Genomic DNA, 17,771 nt, shown 5'->3' with positions numbered 1-17,771 from the left:
CGCCATACAGCCTCAGCGAGTCCCGACCGTGGCATGGGCGCGCGTCGAGAGGGGCTTCAGCCATCATCATTCACCCCCACCACACACGGCGTTCCCAATGCGCACAGTCTGCGACTGCGACAGTGGGACACCATTCCGGCCGCAAACGAAGAAACGATAGCGCTGGTGGGCCTCATCAATCCGCCCGCCGCTGCCCTGTCTGTACCTACTTACGCAGCAGCGCACATGTGCCGGCAATTCGCTGCACCCTACATGGTAGGCCTGGTTGTGCCCGCTGCCCGGAGCCTTTTGCGAGAGCGAGTGCAGAGATTGTGAGGTCCCTTACACCGGCCAAGACGGACCACACACGCACACACACACACACACACACACACACACAAACAATAGGCATACACACGAATGTAAAAGACACCAGCCGCGAGCAGGAATTGCCGAGAGCGAGGGTTATACTATAGCGTGGTGCAGCACGACGCAGCGCATCGGCGGTCCATCCATGAATGATGTGGTAGTCCAGTCAAGTCATCAGACAACGGGCAGGCGGTCTGGAATGGCATTTCATGCTTCCACTTCCGCGTCGATGATTCCGCCATGCCGTGCTTGATGCAATCGCCCTCGCTCTCGGCCAAAGCAGACGCAGACGGGACTGCCACTTGCCATGGCCAAACCGTGGTGCTGCTGCCGCCAGCCTCAGAAGCAGCACACGCAGGACACGCAGAAACAGGAATCGATACGAAGGCAGGCCGCCCAGCCCGCCCGCCCTAGCAAAGTCGCCGGTCTTACCTTTCCCTAATCATACCCTAATTCCGAGCCCGAACCCTGTCCAACGCGAAGCTTTGCAGGCTGAAGTTTGAGCGAGCACTGCTGATCTTCAATCCTCTTTTTTTGCAGATGATTTTGCTTCGTGTGACTCCCAATCAAGTGGAGCCCACTCGGCTGCCTCTCTCGGTCCCGCTGCTTCCGACCAATCGTCAGCCTGCTCCTGCCCCGACGCTAGATGACTTATTGTTATTGAGCTCGGGCAGCGTTGCGTGCACTCCAAGTTGAGGCAATCTGCACTGCAGAACCGCCTTTGCAGCGCCCCTGACGAAACACGTATTGGGGACTATTGTGCGCGCCTCGCCTGCTGCATTCCATCACAGAGCACGCGTCCACGACCACCCCTCCCCATCAGCAGCATCGGTCCAGTCAAGGGGGACCGCCGTCGTCCCGGACGCTGCTGCTGCTGTTGCAAATGCATCAAGGCAAACGCACCACGTTGAATCGCACACTGCAGCAGCGCGCCCGTGGTTCGCAGAGGCTGTTCCGTCGCCTAGCACCGCCGGCAAAGCATGCTTGCTTCTGGAGTCGTCCGTCTTGCTTGGCTCGTATGTGAGCAGTTGCAAATAGCAGGCCAGAATCATGGGCGTCGCTAAATGTCTGCGCTAGCCGTGGCACCGTGACGGAAATATCGCCAGGAGCAAGGGGAGACGCAGCACATACCCCCGTAATCTATCGATAGCAGTCGACTTTCCGTGCCGCCCGTCATGGTGCTTTGCAATGCAATGAGTGAGGATGTTGGAATGGTGGAGCAAAGCGCGCACCGTCATACGTACATGGGCAAGGGGCCTGGTCACGCTTTGCTCGGGCGCCGGTCAGGTCAGGAGCAAATATATGCCCACGTAATCAACTCTGAACACCACGCACCATGGCAAACGCTTGGATCTTGGAGCTTGGAACGGAGCACGCATGGATGCATCCATTCGCTAATGCTGAATACGGCGTTCCATCAGGAATCGGTACGATGTCGGTGTGAGGGGGGCGACATCTCAAACACGCCCCCCCCCTTCGATGCGAACGGGAGGCTCGGGATGCCTGTGCTGGCCAAGTACGCTCCGCTGGCGAGGCACTGATATGTGTGATACAAGAGTCCTTTACCCGTCCTGCAATCGTGATGCATTGTCTCCATACTATATCAAAGGAAACCCTCGGCGGGCGCCCGCTGTGCATCTGAGGCTGCAGTGCTGCATCGTATCTTGACATGTACATGTTGAACTGCAAAATGCAACCGCTACCGCTACCGCTACCGCAACTCCGACCGCACCTGCGCGCCCGCCTGCCTGCCCGCCGGTGTGGTGGAGATGATGGTGCCTTTTTTGGCGCAGCAAGGGCAGCTTAGCTCCTTCCATGGATTATTCAACCATGGCGGAGCCGTAGTACCGAGTAGACGGTCCATATTCGGCACAGCTTTCCTCACCATTACACCATTATACGAGCAGCAGCGAGACGCCCGCCCGTGCTGCCCAGCCTTGTGTATGCGTTGGACTGGTGTAAGACGAGTCTATGCCGTTCACGGCACATGTATTAGCTCGCCCTATAGTGCGCTGAGACGTACCGTGCTTCCACGACGCGTACATCACATTATGGATTTATCGTCGATGGATGCCGTCGTCTGTTTTCAACATTTGTCCCTGCCGAGACACCACCATGGATGCCCGTCTAGCGCCTCTTCCCTCTTCCGGGCGACAAGATTGCCGTGAAGAAAAAAACTGCTCAACCGAGCCTCGAGGGTGGGCACAAACAAGTCACGATGCAAACCCTTGGCCGCGGCATCCGACATGTGCTGGGTATACCGTACTTCTCACCGTCTTCGCTACGAATCTCTGCCTAAACCGTGCCGCGGAACCTTTTTGCCCAAGACCTACCGCCAGAGGTGGTCACCGATCACGCTACCTGGCCAGAGCAAAAATGCTCGCGACTCGTTCTTGGCTTGCCCAAAACCACGGCCTGTGCCGCTACGCCTCTTTCGCTCCGCTCTGTCACTGCTGCTGCCTTAGCGGGCTAATTCGCAAAAGCAGAGCGCGATAGACGCACAATCGCGAGTCCTCGCAGTCGGCCGGCCAGCCTCATGCCGACTCAGCTGCTCGTACTCTCTTGCCACACGAGCCCACCGTGTTGGGCCTAGCGTCCTTGAGATCCATATCGCCAATTCCCCGCTCTCTGCTGCTCAAACAAGTAGGTAAGACGACCCCTGGCGAATAAGCACTCCGGAACCCCACGCTCCAGAGCAATATTACGCCCTCATCCAACCCCCGAGCCATCCGTGACCAGCATGATGGATCCCTTGCACTGTCTAGATACCGTCCTTTGACAATTGTAAATAGGTATAGTGTGACACAACCACCGGGCCTGAAAAGGCTGCTTCGTCTGACAGTGCTACAGCATGATGACTGGTCAGACCACAACGCGCGGGAGCGATAGGCTTTATCCAAGGGGCACCGATACTTGCTTTGCACCGGAGATTGAGTGAAAATGTATACAAGGGCCTGGCTATCGATCTGCGAGGCGACGCACCTGACCATTAGCATCTCTTCTATCCCGCGGCTGACACTGTCATGGACAACGACGACTCCACGGGTGCATGCGTTACGCCACATGTTCTATTAGCCATGTCTTTTCCATGTTTCCACCTGCTAGTTCATCCGACCCCTCTACGGCCTTCTACGTGACCAAGTTACACATCATTATACCCCATCCTTCGAGATAACATGCAGGACGTTCCTCCAATCTGCACCAACGACGTCGCTCCCCGTTGCTAGAACCTTGCACCACCCGTCGTCCATGAACAACATTAGGGCTAGCCGGCCAAACTCAGCTTCTTCCTTACTTTGTCGGCTTTCGTAGGCTACACAGCCGCTGGCTGCCTAGCGCTGAATATGGTATCCATGTTTCAGCAACGCCTTGACATTAGGCGGTGCCTCCTCTGCGTGCGGCGACTCACCGTGTCACCATCATGCAAAAGCCAACCAAGCAGACAACGCCCAAACCCAACGGCCACTCCACACTTGTTGCGGTGCTCAAAAGCAACCATGGGCGCTCATCTATCCTGATCGATGGTCGTTCGAGCCGCTGGTTGCAGCTAATCATGCCAGCCTATCCAAGGCGCGGCTTGGGGCCAGACGGCGCTGATCGCAGTAGGTACATCACTCAGCGCATCCACTTCAGCTTTCCCTGACTGCAAGCGAACGCACTCATCACTTGAACACGGGCCGGCATCTGCGCCACCTGCATGTCACCGAATAGGCCGGAATGTCTTGGCTTACTACCAATATATGCATAGTGTGTGCCCTACTTACAGAGGGCTATGACGAGCTCTCAGTACGGGTCTATATATCCACTACTCAGCCTTGTGCAGCTACAAGGAATCGGGCAGGCAAGATGCCGCAAGCAGCCGTCGGCACAAGGTGTCCGTAAGACAGGCAAGGTTGTCTCACCGGATTGCAGACCATCATATGCTGTTGACTACAGACACGTCGCAACAAGTAACGGCGGTGGCAGCACACACACACATGCCGTAATCGGCCCATGATTACTGATGTATGGTCGTCCTCTTTCGTCATTCGTCTGCCGGCTTAGCCTTTGTCTTGAAAAAACCAAAAACTTCCTTTTCGCTGCCCGAAAAGCCACCCAAGGAACTGGAACCTTGTTGACGGTTTTTCTTTCATCGTAGCATTTCCGTTACCGGTCCCACCTAGCCCGCAGCTCTTTCTTTGAGACCTACATCATCAAACATTAGCCAGGTCTTTTTGTCGCAACGCCCACGACCCACTATTGTCACATGCGTCTTTCAAGTTTACTCTGCGCATGTCTATTTTCGCCATGATGGCTATATCGGACTTTGATAAAAAACTGTTGTTGGTGTTGGGTCTGTTTCTCGTCGATCCCGTTGGTCACAAGGCATTGCTCGTATGCACGTAAACGGTCATACTAGAAAGAATAGGACAAGATGTACCATCTGAGACACATACGTTGTTGTTTGTGTCTCTGATGTTGGCATTGTCCCTCCACTCGGACTCCGTCGCTATAAGCCTAATTGCACAGTGAGGTGGTGCTAAGGTATCATCAATAGGCAAGTTTGCCGTGTTCCACAGCCACCCTTGGATTTTTGTCGGTATATTTGCGTCGCTTTATAAGGCTGCAGCTTCTCACATGTCTCAGAGGAACCCCCTTGTTCTTTCTTTGGTCACGTCTCAACACACACACACAGAGACAAAGACGTCAAGGAGAAGCACATCAGCCACAACTTGGCGCCCATCTCAATGATACAGATGCGATCTGACATGGATACCAATGATCCCAGTACTACACCGAAAAACTTGCCCTATAATGGGTTAATAATTACAAATCATCCACCTTCTTTTCCTTTGTAATCTGCCCTTTTCGACGTCGCAAACCAGAGACCGCGCGCGCGTGTCCCGATGCCAACCATGTTTCATGCCGGCACGTAAGTAGGTCGTCCGTCGTTTCCAAACACCCGACCCAAAACAACGCATTAACAAGTTGTTGCTTCATGCACGCCCGCACGCCCAAGCATGGGCTTCTAGACCGTCAGCTATGAGTAACGTGTCAACCATGTTTGCGGGCTGACTAGAATGTATGTTATGCCGCTGTCAAGAAAAAAAAGCTGACGTCGTCATCGTCGTCCGTCCGTCCGTCCGTTCGTTATGGCGAAAATCAAAATCTTGGTTAACCGTGGGACGCCCGATATAGTTTCCCAAGCGCAACCTTTCTTCCCTCTTCCTACACGGCATACACACATACATACATACAAACCAACCCGCTAATTCACACGCCCGCCCCGTCTGTCTGGAGAAAGTGGAAAAGGCAAAAATGGGCCGTGGGAAAAATAGCACACATGACTAGTTAGGGGAGCTGGCAGCGGCGGCGGCGGCGACGGCAGCGCGCGCGTGCACGTCAGCTTGGGATGGTGCGTTGTCCCAGAAGTCGTCGTCGTCGTCGTCGCGAGAACATTTGGCCAGTCAGGTAGGGGCTGCATGATGGAAGGTGTTGCTTTACCTACTCAAATAAGGGAGGGAGGTCAAGGGACACCACGACTCTCGTATCCGTGTTTCATACAATTCATCTTACGTGGGACGTGGTGGTTGTTGTGGCTGTTGTTGCTGATGTTTAAAAAAATGTGGAAGTGGATTTGTTGGCTTCGATCGGGAAGGTTGGGGCGAGATTGCAGGGCCTTTTTCTACTAGAGGGAGGTGGAGTCGGCCATTTACCTACATATTACATGGGGGGGTTTTGTGATACAAAATGGTTCGACACATGCTTTGAAAATATGTCACTGATGGGGCAAACATGCTCATGTATATGGTTTTGTTCAAGTATATTTGTTCGTGATACCTTCCTCTAGAAGAGGCGGTTCTCGGCACTGGCCTTTGCCGCATTCTTCCTTGCGCTCTGCTTCTTCCTGTCCTTGGCCTCGCCCGGCGGCTTGAAGAACAAACTCGGGCTCTCGCCTTCTTTCATCAAATAGTTGAGATAGCCCCTGTGGGCGGGGTCGCGGTAGTACTCAATGTCCTTTCTTGCCGTAGCGTCAGACAGCCTGTATTTATACTTTGAGCCAATTTGCTTCATGACTTGCGCCATGACCTCGTTCTTCTTGTCTTCGGCCGCCGTTTGGAGGGCCGTAAGGATCGGGGAGGGGATCTTGGCGGCTGGTATGCGGCCGGCGAGGGCGACTAGGTCCGGCGAGGCTTGTAGGGAGATGACGGGGTGAGTTTCGCCACGCAGTACGCGCTTGATGGCGGTGGGGGAATAGAAACGTGTCGTCACGCTGCCGCCGAGGGCTTCGACTCGTGCGATGGCGTCGGCCGAAGCACGGGAGACGACGATGTGAATGGGTGTTGTTAGCTTCTCTGGATGCTATGCCACCGATTAGCAATTGCGTTGCGCTCGTGAAAGGGAAAAGTCATACCCTCGCCAGTAACTTGACGCCATGTCTCTTCACGCCGTGCAAACACCTTGATTTCGCCAATTCCTTCATGGTAATCGGTTTCGTAGGATCCAACCGCCCCTGATCGATCCATTCCTGTATCCTGTCCAAGTTGATTGGCGACATTTCCACCTTGAAGGGGTTGTGTTTCCCGCGCCCTCGCTCTGGGTTCGTGATCCATTGCGGCGTCTGACCTCCCTCAAACCCAGCAGGCACCTTTCCGTGGGCATGCTGACCCTTTTGTCCACGACCACCTGTTTTGCCTTTTCCCGACGCAGGACCGCGACCCCGCCGGATTTTCTTGTTGTAGGCGCCGGCGTTGTCAGAGAGCGAGGAGAGGATCGAGGCGCATCTTTGCTGTGCGGGCAGGAGGAACGGGGCGATTAGAGGCGCGGCATTTGTCCTGCTCGATAGGGAGAGTAGCGATGTCGCCAATTGGACGAGTCGTAGCCGTGGTGGCATGGCTGCTGGTTATTCAGGTGCTGCCCGTGTTCTGCATGCCATTTGCGAATTGCGAAGACGATATCATGACTAAGCGGGCATTGCCGCGGGGTCTAACCGTTCTGGGGCTCAAGCTACCATCACATCGATGAATCTCTTTCACGATGATGAATTGTCATGGGTCTTCATTATTCTGGCTTTCATTTAGTAATGATAGAGGTATCTATGGGTTTCTTAAATAGATGTTTTCGATTCTCTCAACCCGTTCACAAAGTGCCTTATCTCTGTCTACATGTACCTTTCCGTACTTAACCCTACAAGTGTCATGTTACTGACATTAGTCTATTCGTTAACGGAGTCAGAACCGCTACTAATGATGGACTAGCTTAGTATCTTTTCTTGCAATGGTGTGATGCCATCACGTTAGCCTAGCCACTCTCCGCACTCTATCATCACACTTCAACACTCGGAATCGTCAATACCGCGAGGAATACCCATGCGCGCTTTGCAATAATGCAATCACATGCCCATCTCATTCTCTCACCCCTCGACGTATCCAGGGAATACTAGTCCACCTATTAGTAATTTGAATGCGTTAGACTCATATGTGCTCAGGAAGTGGCACTGCGACGGTAGCTACGTCTTCGACTTTCTTCAATCTCACAGTCATCTGTGGACACTCTTGAGTTTGGTTCGAGTTCAAAATATAGGGAACATCAGAGACTTTTGGCTCTAGAGCAATATGCATGTCGTGTTAACCTACACCCTATCACATATTCGCATTTCTTGGAAGCAAGGCGCTTAGCATACACCTGGAACGGTGGTCTTTCTTGGATTTCACTGTACTCTCTAGCGTTAATTGCGGTATTGGCGTGACATGTGCGGTGAGTTATAGAAGTAGTTACTTCTCAAGCAGTTGCGCGCGCTTCATCGGAGCTTAGTAAATGAGTGAATCGCCGTGCAGTACATAAGCCTACCCTCCATCTCTTACTGACTCCGAACCTTCTATCGACTGACTTACTAAACCCACCACCACAACCACGACCAAAAGTTTCATTCACGACGGCACACGAATTATCAACGCCCACACCAAGCAAATCATTCGATCGCAGGTTGCAATGTTCAAGAACCAAGATCTGGAAGACTGGCGCAACGTTATCGGTATCGAGCATGGAAATAACTGGTGTGTGTTGTCCATATATCCCAAAGATGGAAAGGCATGGGGCGCAGCGATGAAGTCGTCGTCGAGCACCGATACCTCGCCACAGTCAGAAAAAAGCAAGCTCAACAATGCTTTGAACGCTGCCGCTAATTCTTTCGTTCCTGCCAATGTACCACTGAAGAAACAGATGGCAGCGTTTTCTGTGGTCTGCGGTGAGCTGACGAAAGACGGTATTTCTTGAGCATGGATGTAGTCATGTAGATTGCAATGCAAGACATGGTTTTGTGTCACGGTTTGGTGATGGGACGATGCCTATCTGAGACTAGCGCTGTTTATGGTCACTCACCTACATAAACTTTCCATAGCTTGTACAATACAACCTCAGTCAATCCTCAACTTCTTCCCTATGCGTACGGTTCACCCACTCCAACATTTTGAGAGATGGCATTGGGATAGAATCATGTCTATGAGATATCTCTCCCCACAAGACATGCTCAGATTGCTGTGATATGACTTGTGTATTTCTGCAATTCATAGAAGTGCTCGGTGATGTTTGAGCGTGAAGTGACCGCACGACACCTACTCGTGAATAAATCCGAGCTCACCACTCGCTAGGATAAGAAGAATTAAACTAGTTGTGAGTTAACTCACTAATCCTAAGGTGTATATATACTGCCACGCGGAGTACCTTTTTTTCTTCGTACCAAGACTCATTGAAAAGCCATTTAGTCATTGAGCATTTGCCACAACCTCATACGCCATAAGCAACACAACTGCAACATCTGCAACGATGAAGGAGTATGGTTACAACTCAGACTATATAACGGGGCTCGGAGATGGCAGAAAGTGGGGTACCGGACATAGTTATCATTCTAGCACACCTTCTTTCTGGCCTCCAGGCTTTGGCCCTAGGGGTCATACATCGTCTACGCAACCAGCTACACCATCTACCCACCCAAATACACCTACACGACCAAGCCCACCACACACCCATCCATCTAAACCAGGCCATCACCCTCCACCCCGCCCTCGTCAAGTGGGTTCCCACACAGGATGCGACAAAAACATACCAGAAAATATACTAAAACCAACACCCCCTATCCCCACCGAAAAATACCCAAAGCCACCACACCCGCCCCCAAAGCACACGGCCACCCACTCTACAGATCTGAGTAATCCAGCCCCTGGCCCAAACATCACTAGCCGAAGACGCCAAGGCCGAAGAGGCGAAGCTCGCAGAACTGCAAAACGAATAGCTACAGGTACTACTCAGTTCACTATTACTCCCGGTAAAAGCTCGCAGAGCCCCGAAAGGAGTGCTATAAGCGGTACTGCGACGACTTTTCACCCGGGGCAAAGTATACATTATTATCGGAATCTTCGGGGAGAGTGGGAAGATGATGATTTTGACAAGTATAATTATATGGTTGGGTATGGCGTCTGGATAGGTTGGGTTTTTAGAGGGGGCTTGTTGGAAGATGGCTTGGGTTTTGCTTGTTTTCTTTAGAATTTAATGGATGAATTGGATATTGCGTTATGCGGGTGGTATGCGGTATGTAGCACTCTGCACTTCCTTGGTGGTGATTTGGAGATTACCTAGGTAGTTGTTGAACAGAGTTATAATGTACATCCAGCCTGCTTCTGGAAGGGTATAGTCCTTGGAGGTGTTTTCCGTAATGTCTGGTCTAGAGTTAGTGATGCAGCGAAAGGTGCTTGTCATTGGACATTCCACGTGAGAGACTAGGGGCGCACGAGTTGGATGTCATATACGGACATGTGTTATTTTGGCATGCACTACCCAGCACTGGAAAATTGACGACGTCTTGTGGCCGACTGTGACCTTGGGAACGTCATCGCTCTATCCCCAACACGTGGTGGGGCTTGCCGCTTCGGCTCCACAAGGTCCGTCTTCCCCGCCCTTCCCTGCAGGGCAAGTGCACCAGCTAACACAAGACTATCCAGCCTCTACTTAATAACCCTCATCGCTTCGACATTTCACTTCATCTAACGATGCCGACCCGCTTTCGCGACAAGCTCAAGGCTGCCGGAAGACAGACGGGCAAATGTCTGCATACGGTAGCCTGGCAAACGGGCAAATGTCTCCTGTGGACAATCTGCTCGCCTTGCGTGTGCGGTTTGTTCTTATTATTACCTCACCGGAGCGAAGTAACGGAGCGCTTTAGGAAAGCAGAGCCAGTGAAGCCGATAGTACCTTGGCCTCGCAGACGCGCGCTCAGCATAACATCGACAGATCTACAAAAGGGCCAAACAACACGTCCTCAAACTCAATCCACGTTTATGACCAAGCTACCCCTAGAGATACGACGTATGATTTACGAGGAAGCATTGAGAGAAGACTCTATACATCTTTCCCTGTTGCAGGGACAGCTGAACGCACGACGATGCAGTGTCGATTGCTGCAGTTGCTATATCAGTCCCTCTCGAGAGGAAAACAGTCTCAATTTGGCGCTACCTTTGCTGAGAACATGTCGCATAATGTAAGCTATCTCCGTTTTATTCATATGTCAACGCAAGACTGCAGGCCCCATGCTGGCCACAAGGCGATCGACGTCGACACCGTGACCATGTATTACTAAGTCTAACAACATGTACAGTTACTCAGAAGCAGTCGAATATCTTTACAAGTCGAATTATTTCTTCATATCGACCAGCCTAGAAGACTATCCAACTACAGGTTATCTCTCGTACTTCTTCCTACCCCAACGCATGGCCCAGGTCACCAATCTCAGCATTCATTGGGACGTTGACTACCAGCAATACTTTCAAGTGAACCTGATGCGCGAACGCCATAGGTGCGAATGGTTCAGATCATGGGAAGCGCTTAGCCGACTGACTGGTCTCCGGCGGCTACACATAAAACTCTACTTTTGTCTAGACCTTTGGGACCACTGTTATGGCGAATTCTGGACACAGAATAGTAGGGACTTACTGGCACCCATCAAGGACATCACTGCGCCAAGAGACTTTGCCATCACTCTTCCTAACTGGAGATGTTCAACCAAAATCGATGTCGGCAATTCCAGATGCATCTTCAAGCTACCAGAAAGAGATAGTTCTGACACCGATGACGATTCTGTCTAGGATTATGCTGTCAACTAGTAAAGCATAACGCCTACTCAGCCCCGGATTGAGAACACAGTCAGCGACGATCCAAGTTTCGGAATTCCCGTATATTACATGTGCCATATGGGAGAACGAGTATCTACTCACCGCTGCTGTTAGCTTGACTGATGTGTTCTAAATATATATAAAAAATCAACATTTATCTTACGGTATAGCCCTGGCATAGCGCTGTCGCCGCCCAACACAGCGATATGAGATGTTATCGCCCACATCCTTCTTTTGTAGTCTCAAAGTTCGAACTTCTGCAGCATTCGTTCAATAGCTACTCACATCTACCTGAATTTACGTCGGGCTAGTTGCTCACGGCACAGACAGGATAGATTTTCACATTGTCATTCGGGGCTATATCGGCCACTCCCCGAGGTTTCTACCGAGAAAGTCGAGCGCGACGAGCGCAGCAACTAGGCCGCAGAAGCAACATGATGCCAAGAATAAACACAAAAATGACGCACTCGAATCCTGCAACCAAGGTCCCATCGGCAAATCGAGCTTGTTGCTCCGCTGGCTCCCACGCATCCCCACGTATCGTTGAGCAACGTGATAAGCCGCGGGTGCTTGGTAGCTTGGCAAGCTAACTTATCCATGTCGGCCTCCACCAACCTCGCAGTAACATTCAGAGCCGCGTACCAGGATAGCTATCCACGTGCAGTAGCCAACATCGTACCTTGGCTCCCTCGATTTGTGTGGCTTTTACTGTGCGGGTGGGCCATCCGAGGTATCATGTAGCTTTAGCGTACCGCCGACGCAGATAAGAAGTAGCATGGCCGTAGAAACGCTCTGCGCCCTGCAGGAACCGTTCGCTTCCCCGGGGTCCCAAAACGTTTTGTGCGGATAATTGTTTACGATGCAGTTCCTCGTCGCTACTTCCGCTCTTCTTGGGCTCGCATCTGCTGCAGCCGTACCTGCTGTCGTGCCTAGAAATGGAAGAGGCCATGGCCACAAAAAGTTCAATGTTCAGGTTGGTGTACGACCGTACTACCTCGTTGACAATATGGATGATGGCCCATTGAAAGAGAAATTGCAAAGCTGCTCGGAGCAAGACTTCAAGACTTCAGACTTTGTCCTGGCCCATCGTGGAGCGCCGCTTCAATTTCCCGAGCACACGCTTGCAAGTTATAATGCTGCTCATCGCATGGGCGCCGGTGTGATTGAATGCGACGTTGCATTCACCAAAGACAAAAAGCTCGTCTGCCGCCATGCTCAATGCGACTTGCATACCACGACCAACATCCTCAACACTACACTTGCCGACAAGTGTACCACTCCATTCTCTCCCGCTGCAAATGGGACCGCTGCGACCGCCAAGTGCTGCACCTCGGACATTACACTCGAGGAGTTTGGTACCCTCTGCGGCAAGATGGACAGCTTCAATCCCAACGCTACAACCGTGAAGGAATACATGGACGGAACGCCCTACTTCCGAACCGATCTCTACGCGCAGAACTGCCCGAAGCTCATGACGGTCGACGACTACATCCCCCTAGTGGATAGCTGGGGCCTAAAGTTTACGCCTGAACTCAAGACCCCCGAGGTCAAGATGCCTTTCGACGGATATACGCAGGAGCAGTACGCCCAGGACTTGGTGGATAAATTCCGCGAGTACAAAATCGAGCCAGAGCGTGTATGGTTACAGTCCTTCTTGCCAGACGACGTTTTCTACTGGATCGACAATGAGCCCGAGTTTGGTGTACAGGCCGTCTACCTTGATGAGCGCGTCGATACACCAGAGGGATATGCCAATGCCACGGCTGGAATTCCTGATCTCGCGGCTCGTGGTGTCAAGATCATGGCTCCGGCTATGTTCGCCCTTACCAAGCTCAACGATGCAGGTGAGATTGTGCCGTCTGAGTATGCCATCGCTTGCCAGGAGAACGGGCTTGAGATGGTTGCGTGGTCGTTTGAACGCTCGGGGTGGCTGCAGATTGATGGTGGTGGTTACTACTACCAGTACGTCGCCAACGTCACGAATAATGATGGGGACATGTACAAGGTGCTTGATGTTCTTGCGCACCAGGTTAAGATCAAGGCCATGTTTTCGGATTGGCCGGCTACGGTAACTTATTTCGCAAACTGCTTTGGCTTATAGAGGCCATGAACAGAGATGAGCTTGTATATAAAATATAATGATAATGCAGTCGGTGCACTTCCCTGAAGCATGCTCGTAATCTGGTCCGATTTCTGAAAGTGGCGTATACATGTAAACTGGAATTGGTATCGTTCGGAGACCTCAATCTTGATCGTCTTGGTCGACTATGCCACCAATCGGACTTCTTAGCGTCACACTACTATCGGCCGAATCCCATTCGGTCCCACAACTTGGATATGGAAGAACGACGACTGCCTCCCTCGGCCTTTTCACATCCTTCACGCTCTCTAGCAGCATATCCTGCAGCTCCAGCCAGCTCCTTTCCCACAATTGCTGTGGACTCGGGTCGAGTAAAACGACAAAAAGATTCCTCAGCTCTTCCATGCCGGCTATAATTTGCCAGCCACGCTCCCAGTTGGCCGTGTCCTCGCGGTATGCGATGCGGTTTGCGGGACCACGGCGTAGATAGGGAAGCGCGCGGATGGCCCAACGGAGATGAAGGGTGCGGATGGAGTTGAGGCGCGGTTGCGAGAGGGAGGATGGGAGATAGAGAAGGTGGGTTATGTGGAGGAGTGAGAAGACGTGTGGACGGTAGAGATGCGATATGGCTTCGGAGTAGCTAGAACACGAGCTGTTAGTGAATGGCTGATTAGAGTGAAGGGATATAGAGTAAGACATGGGAAGTAAATGGTAGAAGAGGGGGAATCTAATACATACATGAGTTTACACGTCCTTGATAGGTTTATACACGCTGTATCCAACCTCGCGCCCCTTCTTCCTCCAACCAATACTCGACACCCGCACTGCCTTCCTTGCTTGCCTCCAACGTGCTCGTCGTCGCAGACAAAATGGCCATACCTCCTCTTCGTACTCAACGTCATGTGCACAACTTCCTCCCCCATAACATAGTCATACACAATGCGTCTCAACTCAATTGGCAGCAGCGCAAAGAACAGGCTTTGTTGCTGCGCATGCGTGTGCGCATCCATTTGCACATTAGGCTTCGACCTGAAGCTGATGGGCTTGGATGATTTGCGCGGGCGAGGAGTAACATTGTCCAGAGTCGATGACTTGAGCGAGAAGGGGTTCCGGGACTTGGGCTTTGAGGATGAGGGCTCGGAAGAGGGGATGTCGTGAGGGGCCCAGCGCATGCCGGGTAGCCGGCCTAGGAGTAATGTTTTGGGCTTCATTTTCGGTCATCACAGAAGATATTGCAATTGGCGCATATTAGAATGTCCCATGTCCTGAGACCTCTGACAGCCCTAGTGCGCAAGGAATCGCGTGCAAGAAGGACCAGCTTTATCATGCTTGTGCTTGGGGCTGATGACGGCGGACGGATCCATTCGGGGTAAGCGCGTGCGGGGTGTTGGTTGGCGCCATGCTTGTTTCGAACAAGCTCCGTCTGGGAGCATGGAGAGTGTGCTGTGGAACCTTGGACTACACGGTGGAACGAAACCTTGTGAGAACTCAGGTTAGGCAATACAACACGAAGCTTCATTACTACATGTCTGAGATATCACATCTTGACCTTTGTCATGTGACGACACATGAGCCTCCGAGCCAAAGGATCGCGACTGCGCCACGTTCCAAGCATTGCGGCCCAGGGCCTAAGTCAAGCTGTCATAGACTCCAGGCCTGCACCAGGCTGAAGTCAAAATACTTCCGTATATCCAAGCTAGGGGTAGCAAAATGAGGAAACGTCTTCGCGCCTGTGAGGAGTGCCATCGTCTTAAGATCAAGTGTGATATAACCACAAACCCTGATGCAGCTAGCTGCGATCGGTGCCAACGCAATAACCTCCAATGCGTCCCAGCAGCACCACGTCTTCAACGCGACCGCATCAGTGAGCTCGAGGCTCAGATTCAGGAGCTCAGGAACGCGCTGCAGGAACAGAGCAGTGGCTCAACCCCAAGCCTCTCACCTGGGAGTCTCACCACGACCCTGAGCGCTGGCCGGTCGCCTGCTAGCCTACTTGAAAGCAATGACGATGCCGCTCTCTCAGTCTTGGACTCGCGCATTCCGCCCATGAGACAACAACATCTTCTTCATCTATACGCTCACAGTGCTGGCGCTGCGTGGCCGGCCATCCAACTGCCTATTGATCTGGACCATCTTCGCGCAAAATGTCCCGTCTTACTCCTCTGTGTGATTACCTACACCCTCACACAGGAAGCACAAGGCGTTGACCTAGAAGTGAACGATGAGCTGGCTCGAGAATCAGTGCGCATCCTCGGTGATGAGGTGATTGGCAAAGGCCAGAGGTCCCTTGAGCTGGTGCAGGCGCTGCTCATAGCCGCCTTCTGGAACAAGAGCACGCGGAGGGGATCACAGGGGAGCGCATACCAGATCGTCCAGCTAGCCTCTGACATGGCTATCGATCTGGGCATCGCAGGCTTCTCCCTGCAACCATCGCCTGCGGCTTACTTCAGCCGGCATGGGCAGCCTACATCACTCGAGGCACGACGAACTTGGCTCGCCTGTTATGTGGCATCTTCGAGCTCATCCATCAGTATACGCAGACCGAGCCCTGTCCCATGGGATGCATACCACCAGGAGTGCGTCTTGACCCTTGAAAATAACGGGCATCCGTCCGACCTGCTGTTTTGTCAAGTTGTTCGCATCATACGATTGGACCACGAAATTTCCAATCACCTCTGTCTTTGTCAGATAGCTACCTTTGTGGATGGCAACGACTACAACACTTACTCTGCGATTGAGATGCTAAAGGCCAAGGTCGATGCATGGGCAGCTGAGATTCCACCTTCCCTTGCATCTTCTCAGACGCTCAAAGTATGGTGGCATATTGCCATGATCCATCTGTACGAACTCGTGCTGCATACCCCTACAAACAAAGCATCTTTTGCCGCCCCCTTCATCCCTGGACGTATCCCCGTCAAGGACTTCCCACGACCAGCTACCGTAATACCGCCTCTTCAAAGTGCGCTCAAAGAACTTGTCCAGCACTGTCACGCGGTCGTCGACACCGCCACAGAAATGGACCCTGCTCTGATTCTTAACCTGCCTACTTTCTGCTTCGCACCCACGGTAGTTTACGCTCTCTACGTTCTAGTAACTGCCTTGGTGACGGCAACTGCTCCCGACCCACGGAACACGTATGGGCAGTGTCTGCCAAAAGATTGCTTTCGCATTGAGCAATGCGGGATGAAGCTAAGGAATCTGGTGGCGTATATGAAGGTTCTCGACCCTACGCTGAGTTGCTTTACAACGCGTTTGTTCGATGCAACAGGGTGGCTTGAGGAATGGTATAACGATTACTCTGCTATTCTGCGGCGGTATGAGACGCATCTTGGGAATTGATGAGGGAAATATGCCATGATGTATTAGCGACCCAATAGATGGGCCGGCGAAATCTTGCCGTCGAATAAACCTCGAGAATATTTGATTGGTTCCTGTGCATTTACCGTACGCCTGGTCGTATTTTGGGTGTGCTGCACGATAGCGGGGCCGAATGTCGTTATGATGCAATAACGTGGCTTGCTCTTCACCAACACGCTGAAGACAACAAAGCAATAATTCATTTCTGCAGTTAGTCCTAATTACCATGGCAGCACCATTACTCCACTCTCGCATCATGCTACCCAGGCAGTGCTTGCAGGATTCGTCAGAGTCCGAATCGATAATCAGGCCTCCACTCGTGATCCCGATGAACATGAGTGCTGAATTCCTCAATTCCATCAACACTCGGTATATTTTGGCCGTGGATTCACGAGTCGACATGCTCTGTCGTGCATGATGTGCAGTGGCCCTGTTCGCCCCATGTTCTGGCCCGGCCCTAGTGGCCGCCAGACGCTCGACCATTGGTCTATCTCTACCCTCCCATCAGGCTACGAGGCTGTGCAGATCTTGGCCTTTTGGGACCTGATGTGTAAACAACCTCAAAAACGCCTAGAGAAGCAAGACGTGAACGCGACTTGCTGCATCAGTGTGCAGTGCCTTGGTCGCGCAATCCTTTTACACGGATAACAGTGTCTTGGCTGTAAAGTCGTAGATGTCATAGTGTCAGCTCGCTAGATTCTTCATCCGCCGGGCGTTGTTTCTATCTTTGTATCATCTGGATGGTGATGAGATGTATAAAAGAGATAGGTTTTGGTAATGAATGTAGAACAGAGCATCACTGACTTCAGCATCTCCTCAATACCTAACAAGCAACTTACATC

At 52.1% G+C, this 17,771-nt stretch overlaps 6 protein-coding genes across 6 annotated transcripts; 4 read left to right on the top strand and 2 right to left on the bottom strand.

Annotated features, from left to right (window-relative positions):
- Nucleotides 1–6,174: 6,174 nt before the first annotated feature.
- On the bottom strand, nucleotides 6,175–7,222 carry PtrM4_086560 (RplO, Ribosomal protein L15; the record flags this gene model as incomplete). The annotated part of the gene is made up of 2 exons (XM_066106722.1): nucleotides 6,175–6,690; nucleotides 6,743–7,222. 2 exons carry the CDS (start codon nucleotides 7,220–7,222, stop codon nucleotides 6,175–6,177), a joined length of 996 nt encoding a protein of 331 aa, XP_065963660.1.
- Nucleotides 7,223–8,319: 1,097 nt separating this feature from the next.
- On the top strand, nucleotides 8,320–8,604 carry PtrM4_086550 (uncharacterized protein; the record flags this gene model as incomplete). Its single annotated transcript, XM_001940082.2, has 1 exon — nucleotides 8,320–8,604. The coding sequence occupies one exon, from the start codon at nucleotides 8,320–8,322 to the stop codon at nucleotides 8,602–8,604; it is 285 nt and encodes a 94-aa protein (XP_001940117.2).
- Nucleotides 8,605–10,970: 2,366 nt separating this feature from the next.
- On the top strand, nucleotides 10,971–11,465 carry PtrM4_086540 (uncharacterized protein; the record flags this gene model as incomplete). The annotated part of the gene is made up of 1 exon (XM_001940083.2): nucleotides 10,971–11,465. The coding sequence occupies one exon, from the start codon at nucleotides 10,971–10,973 to the stop codon at nucleotides 11,463–11,465; it is 495 nt and encodes a 164-aa protein (XP_001940118.2).
- Nucleotides 11,466–12,351: 886 nt separating this feature from the next.
- Nucleotides 12,352–13,593, top strand: PtrM4_086530 (UgpQ, Glycerophosphoryl diester phosphodiesterase; the record flags this gene model as incomplete). Its single annotated transcript, XM_001940084.1, has 1 exon — nucleotides 12,352–13,593. One exon carries the CDS (start codon nucleotides 12,352–12,354, stop codon nucleotides 13,591–13,593), a length of 1,242 nt encoding a protein of 413 aa, XP_001940119.1.
- Nucleotides 13,594–13,734: 141 nt separating this feature from the next.
- Nucleotides 13,735–14,783, bottom strand: PtrM4_086520 (uncharacterized protein; the record flags this gene model as incomplete). Its single annotated transcript, XM_066106721.1, has 2 exons — nucleotides 13,735–14,212; nucleotides 14,452–14,783. 2 exons carry the CDS (start codon nucleotides 14,781–14,783, stop codon nucleotides 13,735–13,737), a joined length of 810 nt encoding a protein of 269 aa, XP_065963659.1.
- Nucleotides 14,784–15,282: 499 nt separating this feature from the next.
- Nucleotides 15,283–16,911, top strand: PtrM4_086510 (Fungal-trans multi-domain protein; the record flags this gene model as incomplete). The annotated part of the gene is made up of 1 exon (XM_001940086.1): nucleotides 15,283–16,911. One exon carries the CDS (start codon nucleotides 15,283–15,285, stop codon nucleotides 16,909–16,911), a length of 1,629 nt encoding a protein of 542 aa, XP_001940121.1.
- Nucleotides 16,912–17,771: the final 860 nt, after the last annotated feature.

The sequence above is a fragment of the Pyrenophora tritici-repentis genome, chromosome 3 (genome assembly GCF_003171515.1).
Source record: "Pyrenophora tritici-repentis strain M4 chromosome 3, whole genome shotgun sequence".
NCBI lineage: Eukaryota > Fungi > Ascomycota > Dothideomycetes > Pleosporales > Pleosporaceae > Pyrenophora > Pyrenophora tritici-repentis.
Note: the sequence above shows the minus strand (reverse complement) of the source record. Positions and strands in the feature narration are given on the sequence as shown.